This window comes from Phaethon aethereus (assembly GCF_964289735.1).
Source record: "Phaethon aethereus genome assembly, chromosome: 5".
NCBI classification, from domain to species: Eukaryota; Metazoa; Chordata; class Aves; order Phaethontiformes; family Phaethontidae; genus Phaethon; species Phaethon aethereus.
This window is the reverse complement of record NC_138579.1, coordinates 26898941-26910998: the sequence shown is the minus strand read 5'-3', so window position 1 is coordinate 26910998 and position 12058 is coordinate 26898941. Positions and strand designations below refer to the sequence as shown.

Here is a 12058-nt window from a genome sequence, read left to right as displayed (position 1 = left end):
GACATCTGTACCAGGACGCTACCCACACCGTGCTCTGGTGGCAGAAGGGTGGGGTGCCTCAATAGCTGAGCTACTGTAGAGCTTGCTGCTGGGGCTGTGCGCCAGACAGCTCCTTCCCGTGCTGCCATATAGTGGGGCCCAATATTTCCTGGTCGATCTGGCCCAAATCCTAATACTGGACAGCAAGCTTCATAGGGTTTATGCTGACTTCTCTGAGAGTGTCTGTTCATGCTGACCAACGCTCACTTTTTTCTCTGGGCTGGCTCAGAGAGAAGTGCCAAACCACTTTTCTTCACGGGCCAGAATAGGGCACTGCATTGGCTCATACTGGGCCCAAAAGTGTTCTTGCAAAAGCTAGTTCTCTCTGGGTTCTGCACACTTTGCTTCTTGTTGCCTATGACTTGGCTCCTACATTTGTGTGAGTGTGTGTGTGTGTCTCACCACAGGGGGAGGAGGTGAATGCTGGCAGGATTGGACTCACCATTATACTGTCGGGGATGGTTGGGGCTCTGGTCTCCGGCATCTGGTTGGACAGAACCAAAACCTACAAGTAAGTCCCTTGCTTGCCACTGTGCTCTTCCCCCATACTGTGCAAGGAGCAACCCTGTGCAGTTGCAACATGGCAGTCCAGGGACTGAATCATTGGGAGGGTTTGTAGGAAAAAAATATGGTTCTTCAAAATCCAGTTAGTCTAAAGTGAAGTTTGGAGCTGTGTGTTAGTCTGCACTGGGCCCATACAAGGTCTGGTTTTAGGGGTCCCTAGGGAGGCATACGGGGAGGATGAGATGGCCCAGCAGCTGCTTTGTCAGGTATGAGGGAGTTCTTGGCACAAGCAGAATCAAGACTGTACCAGACCATTTCTCAGCCCTTACAAACCAGCTTCTGTGAATCTTTGTCTGGCTTAATGAAAGGTGCATTGAATCCAGTGCACAGAGGCATTGTGTGAGGGCATGTTTCTATATTTAGGGCAGGCATAAGGGGTATTGGAGTTGTGGGTGGATGATTCTGGGTTTGCTGCCTGGTAGGTTGAGAAGGAAGATCTGGCCAGCATACCCTGTCATCCGCAAAGGCATAGCTAAGAGTCTTTGGGTATCCTGCAGCTCCCGGTCCTCAGGAACACGGATCTCACTGATAGACCTTTGTAGGGTGTCCTGGGGGATGAAGAGTGCCTCCCCTGTCTTATGTTGGGGTTTGTGTAATCGGCTTTTCAGTTTCCCTGCTGGCTTTGAGAACTGTGCTATAACCTGTTGTCTGAGCAGGTTGGGTGAGAGGGGACTTTACTGGTGGTGTGCTGGTGATGAGCTGAAGGCAACTTCAGAGTTCTTTTCCCTGCAGCAGCTTTTCACCTGCGGGAATACCACTGCCATTATCCTACCTGGTATCTTGGGCCAGAAAGGCATGTTCTCATTGTGGGCAGCTTAGATGAATCTGGCTAGCTGTGGGCTTGCAGCTTCTGAAGTGGCCTCTGGCCTTAGCTGTCAAGTACAGGGATCAAAAATGGAGAGGAAATGGGCTCCTCTAACAAGAAAGAATGGTAGCTGAGGTCTCCTGGGGATGCTGGGAAAGAGGAGCAGATGACTAATACAGAGACTGGCAGGTCCCTTGTTGCTGTTTCCAAATCATTATGTGCCACTGAGTAGTTCTCATTTGGTGGTCCTGGGAAATGGAAACACAGCTGTTATGAACTGCACTAGCTAACTGTGCAGTGTAACTTGTGTCTCTTTCGAGCCTGGGGCTACCGGTAAGGTAGCCTCAACTGCCCCTGCTAGGCTGGATGGTCTTCCTGATGCTCCCAAAGTGGAGCTAGGTTGCAGCATGAAGGATAAAGAGCTTTGTGGCTCACCAGGCAGAGCTGGGACTTGAAATTTGGCAGAATGGGAGAGGGGAAAAAAAGGTCCCTGCTTCCTTGGAGGGACCACGTAAGTGGGCAGAACTGTCTGAGAGTGCAGAAAAATAGGACTATGCCACCCATGGAATTTATCCTACAGACCCCAGGGACTGTCTGGGGATAGATTTAGCCTTAGGTGAGCCTGCTAGGAATTTGTTCTTCATTGCAGCCCACAAAGTGGATTTCTGTGGAACTAGCAAAATTTTTCTGAGTGCTACAGAGTCTTTATTTAGCCCCATTTAAAAGTCTATTTAAAAAAAACTGTCAAGATGCCAGATGTTCTAGGTAGGTACCCTCCCCCTTCCCTCCGCTGCTCAGATAGTGTCAGGAACAAACTGGTAAGCTCATGAAAATCAGGAAGGAAAGATGTCAAGTCCTTTTTTCAGTCAGCTTTTTCAGTCCCTCAGATAGAGGGAAGCAGATGAATGGGATCCAGCTGTGATTGAGGCGAGCAGGGGGAGGTGAACAACAGAAGGAATTGCAGAGCTGTACATGCATGTTTGATCTTTACTGTCCCATCAGCAGTTCCTTGAAAGGGTGAGGCTGTGCTAAGTCAGGCTTTCCCCATCTGTCATGCTCAGGCACCAAATGGCCTTGCATTCTTGCTTTTATTTGGCAGGCAAGTCCCTGCAGCAGCCCCTGTGATGTTCTTATTTTTGGAATTAGCAGGCGCAGATTTGGCCCATACAAATACACAAGTTACGTTGTGATGAGCAAGCGGTCCCAGAATTGCGGCTGCCTCTAACGGGATGGCTTGTTGAGAACAGCCCACCTCTTTGAAAGAACATGTTTTTGACATCAAGTTAAACGAAGCTCCATGTACATCTTTCAGGTTCCTGGCTCAGAGGAGAGATGGGATTGTGACACCTGGAGAGTGCTGGGTGTATTGGTATTGTAGGGGAGTCTGGCTCAGAATCAGGGATTTGGGGACTGGATTAATCAGCACTTCTCTTTGGCCATGCTTTGCTTTTAAGGGCAGTGTTTGCATGGCCTTGGGTTCAGCTGGTTCCAGACAGCGCTCTGCTGTCATCGCTGCATCTCTGTAAGGCAAGATGTCAGAAATGTCCATCTCTCTTCATTGACTGGGCAGAGGACCCCAAGTGATGATTTAATCTTAGGTCTGTACAGGCCCAAAGTGCGTTAAAATCTGGGGGAGGGAGGAAAGATTTGGATATTGGAGAATGGGGCACTTGGGTCTCTTCCACTGAAAGATGAATGTTCTCTCAGCCTAGCCTGGCCTGCAAGTTGGGTGTTCTTCTTGTAGCCCTCTTCCAGGTTAGTCCTTGTGTAGTGGATATGCCTTCACCCTGTCCTGCCATATATTGTATAAATGATTTACCAAGGCTGTCCTTTTTTGTGACCTTCATCCAGGAAGAAAGTGTCATAAAATTGAGTGCCAAAGGATGGGGGTGGGGTGAAAACCAAACCAGCCCTCTCCAATTCTTCCCTTCTTCAGCATCTGACACTTCAGTGTCTTCAGCAGTGAGATCCTTCTGGGAGTACAGGGACAAAGCCTTTGGTCTTGCACAGCCTGGAATGTGCCGTCCTCATGGCAAAGCATGTGGAGACCATCTGTCATCCCCAGTCTGTACAACAAAAAGCTCTGGAGCTGCACACAACATCCCAGTGAGCAGCTAAAGCTGTGGCATGTGGCTGTGGCCTTCCCCCCCATCCCTTGTTCATTTGTTGTTTCAGATGTTGCTTGACTAGTGTTTTTGCAGCTCCAATCCCCTGTGAGTCTGGTCCTTGTCCAAGTGACCTTGTGAGACATGGCTAGGCTGGGCCATGCCTGTTCCTTACTCTAGGGCTTTCTCTGGAGTTGGCTGAACAGCAGGAGTTGTGCTCTCCATTTCAGTCCTGTTCCCTGCTGGTGCTGGCTCTGGCTGGCTTTTTTCCCCAAGGTCTCTCTTTTCTCACAGTCCCTTGTTTGAGCTCTTCAATCTGCCTCTTCAGAAGCGTAGGGGATGTGGCTGGGAGGGCAGATGAATGTCAGGGCAGCTTAGGTTCACCTAAGTGACAAGCATGTCAGCTCCTTCACAGCTCTCACTCTGGCCTGCCACAGAGACTTGGCAGCTGGTGCCTTCGTAGCACTGCTTCCACATCAGTGCACTGGGCTTCCTTCCCACACCCCAGAGCACAGAGGTAGGCTAACCTCAGTTGTCCTAAGGTGATGTAGTGGGATGTGTAACTTCCAGTCCGTAACTTCCAGCTTGCCCTTGCTGCGCTACTCAGCCTGTTAAAGAGATTGGTGGTACCTGTTCCAGACTGGTAATTATCAGTCTCTGTAGGGCCATCATGGGAACAGGTTGCTAAAAACACCAGAATGCTGTGCGAATGTCCTCTGTGAATCTGCTTCTCCTGCTTATTTTTTTTTCTCTCCCATAAGATATTTATGGCTATTATAAGAGGCTTATCAAGTAAAACTGGGCATTCTTCTATGCCCTGGTGCCACAGATCATTCTTCTTGTCCTCTAGTGAACATAGTGACAAAGGCCACTTCCTGAGAAATGCCATGCACCAGTGTCTTTCCCCAGGGGTTTCTTTGTTTCCCTATGCACCAGCATCTACCTGTGTCTCTGTTAAAGCCTTTTCAAAATTTTGGGTTTTGCTTGGACTGCTGGGCACCAAATCTCCTTTTTTGTCATCAGTGGTATGCTCAGGGGAGCAGGGTCTTGCTAAAGGCTAGTTTAGCAGAAGTCTGCTTGTGTGCTTGAGGCTGTTTCCTGCAGCAGGAGTTACATTCAGGACTGTCTGTTCAAGTCCCAGTTAGGGACTGTGGCGAGTATGCAGCCACTCAGTGCATGGCTTCAGGGCAGTTTACTGCTTGCTGTGAGATTTCCACAGCGCTCAACTCTGCGGTCTTGTTCTTTCACAAGGATTTGTCAATTTGTTTTGTCCTGCTGGAGCTTAATGATTCAAGGAGGTAAGTGAAAGAGGAAATCTCGTTAGCTGGCTCTAGGAGACTATGTGGGGTAGATGAGGTACCCATGGCAAGTACCAAAACAGTTTTCTCCATTTTTGTCCCCCATTCAGTTCTGCAATTCCAATGGAGATCACCTTAAAGAGCTGACTGCTTGTATGAGCCTGCCTGCTCTAGTTTCTCAGTGGGGTGGATGCATGTTCTGTGAACTTTTCTTGTGGCTTGATTAATGATATAGCATCAATGTGAAACAAAGTCCTGACCACATCTGGTCACTAACTCATTAATCACCTTTGCTTGGAGGTGAGGGGCAAAGTGCAACTGTTGGCAACTGTCACGACAGAGTGAATCAGATACAAACTACTTAGAATACTTGAACCATAAGCCTAGGAAACTGCATGAGATTTTGTGGGACTATCCTAAGAGCTGTGCACTGAGACCAATACTGGCTGTGGGGAGAATATCATGGGAGATATCTGAGGAACCTGTATTGAGCAGAAAAAGGCTTTTACCTGCTTCTCTTTCTGGGGCTGCTCTCTAACTCCTCTGTCAGTCTTTCAGCTCTTCTTCTGCAGCCTCCAGGCTGTGTGCCGGCCATGTAGCAGCTCTCTATAATGGCTTATAGCAGAAGTAAGCAGCCTTTACGCTGCCTTCACAGATGACTTTTTTTCCTGCCTGAAAACATCGGAAAGAACATATTCTAGAAGTGATACAGCATTGGTGGTTAAGGGATTTGCTTACCCCTTTGATACAAACCAAAATTACTTATCACAGCAAAATACTGTTTAGCCTTTCAGTACATTAAATGTATCTGGTGAACTTTTGTAAGCACGGATTGATAGTTGAAGTCTGAAATTAGCTTCTCAAGTCTGTATTTGGATAAGAATTGATGTATGAGCATGAGTCTCACTGATTTTAGTCATTGCAGCAGTGAGGGAGGACAGAACCTTAGATGGAACATTCTGGTTTTATCTATAGTAATTCAGTACTGGAAACATTTTACTACACAATATAATACTGGCTGCCTGTTTGGGGTTGGATTTTTGACAGTGGTAATTTGCATTAAAAAGGGGAAAAAAAAAGTTGAAATAGTTTGAGGTTTAGTTTCTTTAGTAGAATGCTAGGAACTGATTCTTTAGTGAATTAAGACTAAAATTTGGCAGAAAATACACAAGTAGCTCCTGGTTATACATTTAACTTCTGAATGACAATGGCCAAAAAGTTTTGTCAACTCTGGTAACTGTTCTGCTTTCAAGATCCTGGTGGAATTTCAGTCAGGTAAAGGATTTGCCCTTCCTTCTGTCCATCTGTCCTGGAACTGTTTCAGTTCTGGTAAAGCTGCAGTACTGATCCCACTGATGTTCCTCAGCATTGACAGGCTGCAGGTCTGGCTGTTCCCAGGATTTGCCCGGTGTCCTTCCTGGGCATGGTGTCTCTTTGTCGCCTCTGCTCAGAGATGAGACATCATGGCTCAACCATTGTTGGCCACGGAGCTGGCACTAGCCCTGCTCAATACTCCCATGGCTTAAGGGTGAGGCTGTGAGGGCAACCTGGCTTGCATGTCTCCTCTCCAAGTAGAAAGGAGCAGCAACGAAAGGTGTTTTGGATAGCACTGAAAAATACAGGCCCATAATACTGTAGCAGTGTTGTCACCTCTTCCCTTTGCTTTCCTGCTTGGGAAAATCCCCTCAGCTCCCACTTATAAGTAAATGTGTCCAACTGGCTATAGTACAGAGAGTGCCTGAGAGAGGTTAATGATCTCTTTATTTGGCTCTTGTTCTCCCCCTCAAGAGGTATGTACCAGGGAGATCTGAGCTTCTTCGCTGCCTCATAGGTGCCTCCTTATAGATGTGATGCCCTGATCCCACATGGAGCAAAGCCCCTGGTCATGAGGTAGGGATGTGAAAACTCCTAGATCCTGTTCTTGCTTCTCTTGCTGCCCTACTGTTTGTGTAGGCCCTTCCGTGGTCTCTGTCAGTACAGTTCCTCTGTCTGGGGTAAGGGTGTTGGTTGTGCAACTTTAAAAAAAAATAAATTTTTTTTAACCATGTGCTGCAAACTATACCAAGATCTGTGGGCAAAAAGGAGCACTGGATTAAATAAAACCCTGACTCTGTTTTTCCTTGCAGACAGACAACACTAGTTGTCTATATCATGTCTCTGGTGGGAATGATAGCCTACACCTTCACTCTGAGCCTAGGCCACCTCTGGGTGGTCTTTGTGACTGCAGGCATGCTGGGGTAAGTTCATGTGTAGGCTGCTTTCCTCTACATGAGAGCTGCTATGGGATAAGCAGGGAGGCAGAGCTCATGGCACAGGAGGGATTGGGGAGAGCTGTAGCCTGTGTGTGGCTCCTGTGTGGTTTAAGGACAAAATGATCTGCTCTTCCCATATCTCTCTTGTACGTATTTCATTAGAGTCAGGGACATTAGCATGGCCCTGCTCAGCCTCAGCTGCCTTAAATGCTCCAGGTAATCAAGTGAAAGCATTTGGGAAGTGAGTAGTACCACAACCCCACAGATGACCAATGGGCAGGAATGAAAAGCGTGTGGGCCTGGGTGGCTGTTTGACCGTGTTGGGGATGATACCCCTAACAGTTACTTGTGGGAGATGCTGCTTTTAATGCCTTGTTCTTGTAGCAACCAGCAGCTCCCTGTGCCTTGAGGCTGTAGGCAAAGATATTTCTGGGTAGGAGGAAGACCTGTGCCATGGTGAGGGAGTCAGCTGCCTGGGCTGTGACAATGCAAGGGGAAACATCCTGTGCAGTCAGTGAAGCATCCCACAAGGGATATGGGCAGTTGCTGAGTCTTCCTTTCTGTGTGTTTCTTTACAGGTTTTTCATGACAGGATACCTTCCCCTGGGCTTTGAGTTTGCTGCAGAGTTGACATACCCGGAATCAGAAGGAACATCATCAGGACTACTTAATGTCTCAGCACAGGTAGGTGTGCTGTTTTCCCTTTGCTTGCCTCTTTATAGGCAGAGATTAAATTCCTATTTCTTGTCCATGATTATTGTAATGTACTGCAGATCTAAGCACCCCAGGACCTGTTTTTTTGAATGGTGTTCCTCATGGCATTTCTTTAGTGGCACCCATTCTGTTTCTGCTTAGGAAGATCCATCAGGATGCCAGTCATCCTTGCCTTTTCCAACATTGCTTCTAACAGCCTAGGACCTGGCTCTTCTCCAGTGAGAAATGGGATTCCAGCCTTAAGGGTCATCTCTCTTCCCATCAGCTGCAAGGAGGTGCCTCTGGATGTGTTTATAGCCAAATTTTAGCCTTGCTAGCCCAACAGCTTGGCTGGCCTGTATGCTCTGATACTTCAGTAAAGCTGGGAAGCTGTTTGGGCTCCTTTATAATAACAACATAGTTTGACACTGCCTTTGTTTGTAGATTTTTGGTATTGCCTTCACCATTGGCCAAGGACAAATCATGGATCGCTTTGGGACAAAGGCAGGAAACCTCTTTCTTTGTTCCTTCCTGTTCCTGGGGACCATTATGACAGGTAATTAAATTTTTCTTTGTTCCTCTGCTGTGACTCTTACCCTTGGGCTTGCCATATGAATGGAAGGGCTCTTGCATGTAGTGGTGCCTGCAGGAAAGGACAGGACCCATAAACTAGTCCCATAAAATTGCTGCTGTGCTTCTTTAACCATCTGGCCTGTGTTACAAAGAAGATCCAAGGCTTCTTGCCCTGGCTGCTGGCTGGGGTCTCAAAGATGCACTTTCTACATGCTGCAATAAGGAGTCTCTATCCTGCCTGTTTCAGAAGTGCTCTCTGCCTCATCCAAGAGAGCAGTTTCCCGTGCTCACCGTAACGCGTTCCTGTCTCCTCTGGGGCCTCTACTGCCCCTTTGAGTCTCAGGGAAATTGATTTGGGCTCTGCATGGTGACTTAACTGCCTTCACATCTCTCTTCCTCCCTCTGTCCCAGCATTCATTAAGGCTGATCTCCGAAGACAGCAGGCCAATTTGGATAATGAACAGACAGTGAGTAAACCCCTCTTCAATCCCTGCTGTGCCCCTGCTATTAGCTCAGGACAACACCTAACCCCTCTCCTTTCTAGGAATGGGGCTGGCCCTTTGAGTTATGACTGCAGCTGTGATTCTCTTTTATCCCACTACTTCTTGCCCAGCCTGTGGGGAAGCTCCTTGTTGGCATTTTCAGACGGGTGGCTGTAATCCTAGCTCTGCCAGCCACTGGGGCCTCTGTTTGTTTACTGTTAATGTTGCACAGAATGTGTAGGCTCTGGTCCTCTGGGAGTCTGCAGGGCTTCACACATCTTCGTTTTGGATAAGGACAGATGTAGGGCAATGCTGTGCTTGCTTCTCTCCTCTGATAATGTAGTGCTTTGCCCTTGTTTAGAGCTGGGTAACTATTATTCCAGGCCCCTAGGGAGGCAGGTTATTCCTCTTATTCCCTGTCCTCAGCTGCCAGGTGTGGTCCAGTGTTTCAGACTGGAGGAAGCTAGGTGGCAAAGCCCAAATGAGGGCCTGAGCAGCCTGGCTCCCCACACATTGCGCAGTGCTGCAGACAAGGCTGCTAGTTCATGTGTGCACACCAGAGCTTGAGGTATGATGTCCCTGTGGCATACTGTGCAATAAATGCAGTTGTTTGCATGTGGGAGAGGGCCTCTGGTGGACTAACTGCAGTGGATACTCTTAGAAGCAGGGAAAAGGAGGGGACTGGTGTTTTTTTGAGGCTCTTGTCCTTATTGCTCTGGGCTCCTCTTCTAGGACGTTAGCAGAGACGTCCACTCAACGTTCATGAAGCCATCAACGACCATGACTAGCAAAGTGCATAAGCTCAGTTCTCTGCTGGCTCGAGTCAGCTCTTTTCAGAAGACAGTGCTGCCTTCCTCCAGATAATCTAACCAGTCTGATCTGGACAGAGACCAGAAGGTCCAAGAAGCAGCTCTGCTCTGACCGGCTGCTCAGGAAGGTGGATTTTCAATTACAAATTATATGCTTTTTTATTTTTATTTTATTTTTTATTTATTTTTACTGAACTATTTGAGCACAAATGTAGAGGGTAGGATAAGTAACAGGAGTTGATGCTGCCTTGGGTAGTTCTTGCAAATATAATTCTAGACTGGATGCAGGGTGGAGGGCTGTACAATTTATCTAGTTTGGGTCAAGGGGTACCCCCTCACTGTCATAACTTTAAAAGAATTCCTGCTTTTCTTTCTGCTCTGAGGCTTACAACTTTGGCTGATTTTAGCAGTGGTGAGTATCATGGTCTACAGGACCAAGCTAGAAGACAGCTGCTCTCCCAGAATCCTGGTGTGAATGGGGCTAACTGGAACACACTTAGCTAAGCTGAGCTGGGGTAAAGACTAGTCTCTTTTGATATACACCAAACTGCTTGTATCCCTCAATTAACAGTGCTGAAGTCAAAGGCAGAAGATGAATTGTAAGGCCAAATCATCCTCCGCAAGCCCTGAGGCAACAGGGTTGTAATGAGGGGTGTGCTGGTGGCACTGTGAGTTAATGCATAACACATGTGGAAGACCCAAGAAATATCAAGGTCATTTGGCAGCTAACATGGTGCCTAGTAGTAGTAAGGTCCTTTCCTTTTGTCAGACACTTCTCTTGACAGATGAATTGTACACTTTTGCTTAAGCCATTTTTAGCATAAATCCTTTTAGTATCAATACAATTGTAAGAGCTTCCTGCTGGAGGGGGGAGTGTGTTGAGTCCAGAGCAAAGTGGTACACGTGCCATTTCTATAATCCTAATAGCATCCAGAACTGACTGCACTAAGAACCAGAGGGATGTGTGTGAAGTAATAGGTCTCAGTCAGTCAAAAACTTCACTGGCAGCTCCTTCCCCCTGAGGAGTCATGCTCTGAGAAAGTCATGATGGACACCCCACCACACCCCCAAATGTGGCTTCCACATGGCTGAGCTCACCTGGGTACTTCTCAAGCTTAACAAACAACCCCAGGCGCATGACCAACTGAAGGTGGGCTGAACCTGGTGTTCTGCACTAACATGAATGCCTCAGGGAAGCAGCCAGCTGGGCTTGGGCATTGTGTGCAGCCTTTGTGGAGGCCTCTGACGGAGTCAGGTACTGGAGCTTTTCTACATGGCACAGTGGCCTTACACATGCTTTGGTGATTTTACTGGTTTCTTCCTTTGCCTGTTCCTCTTTTTTATTTTACCTCCTTTCATGTCCCTCCCTACTTGCCTCCATCTTTTCTGGGATGGTGACTTGTGGCTGTTGTTACAGAGACTCCAAGGCAACAATCAGATCATGGATTACGGGACTGTAATTGTAACCCTAACCCCATCAATTCCCATTCCTGCTCACTAGCTCATAAACAAAGGTAGGAGAACTGCACTAATTTGCTTCTCTGAACACTCACGGGTGGCACAGGCACCAAGCCAATGGCACTTCCGGGGTGACAGCAATGGCCGTAGAGTACTGAGAATCTTTCTGGCCTTCTGGGGTACCTGCCCCAGAGGAAAGACAAGACCGCTTTCAAGAACAGAGTGGAGATCCCACCAGACTCACATCAGATAGGGGCATAAGGATTCAACTAGGTGCAACAAGGCAAAGCCTGGTGCTGGAGCAGATGGAGAACTGAATTGTCAGTAAGTTATTAGGGAGAGGAGGTGCAGGCATTTGGAGGCTCTTCTCTGACATTGCTTTTACAGAGCAGATTCTTGGCTGGAAGTGATACCAGGAGCCCTGTAGAAGAGTTGGCTTTGATCACAGCCAGGATGCATGGCCAACTTCAAACATCTAGCAATAACAGGGTCATTGGGTTGGTGCCTTTTGGTATAAGAATGCCTGAAAATCGTAAAGCTCTGTGCGTGCTGATCTGTGAATCTGTATGGCACTTGGCATTTTTTCAGCTGTTGCTCAGAGTGTGATGCTTTATTACTTACTGTCCTCTGCTTTGCACTGACTGGCTGATCTGGCAAGTTAACCATGCTACCCTTTGCTTTTCAAGGTGTTAATCTGGTGTGTGTATCACATAGTGCCACAGACAACAAGACAAATGGGCTAAAGCAGAGTGAGTCCATTGGGAAAAACAGCTTTAATCCTGCTAAGAGTAGAGCGTGTGTACAGGGAGCATGAAGCTGCCACACTTTGATGCAAGCGTGATGAAGAGTCCCATGGGCAGGGAAAGATTTAACTCCAGGCTGAGTGGTTCTGAAGCTGTCTCTGCGCTGCAGTCTGTGGCAATTTTAGCAGGGTACATGTGTGGTGTTGATTTGGGACGAAGTAGTTGAGAAGCTGTAGC

At 47.6% G+C, this 12058-nt stretch overlaps 1 protein-coding gene across 1 annotated transcript in view; it reads left to right on the top strand.

Annotated features, from left to right (window-relative positions):
* Positions 1-11121, top strand: part of FLVCR2 (FLVCR choline and putative heme transporter 2) — a gene marked incomplete at both ends in the record, with an annotated part of 31765 nt that extends 20644 nt beyond the window's left edge. Inside the window, 6 exons of the mRNA XM_082000035.1 lie at positions 447-550; positions 6938-7048; positions 7642-7747; positions 8201-8312; positions 8741-8796; positions 11038-11121. Coding sequence (XP_081856161.1) covers positions 447-550; positions 6938-7048; positions 7642-7747; positions 8201-8312; positions 8741-8796; positions 11038-11121 — 573 coding nt within the window. The remainder of the gene's footprint in view (positions 1-446; positions 551-6937; positions 7049-7641; positions 7748-8200; positions 8313-8740; positions 8797-11037) is intronic.
* Positions 11122-12058: the final 937 nt, after the last annotated feature.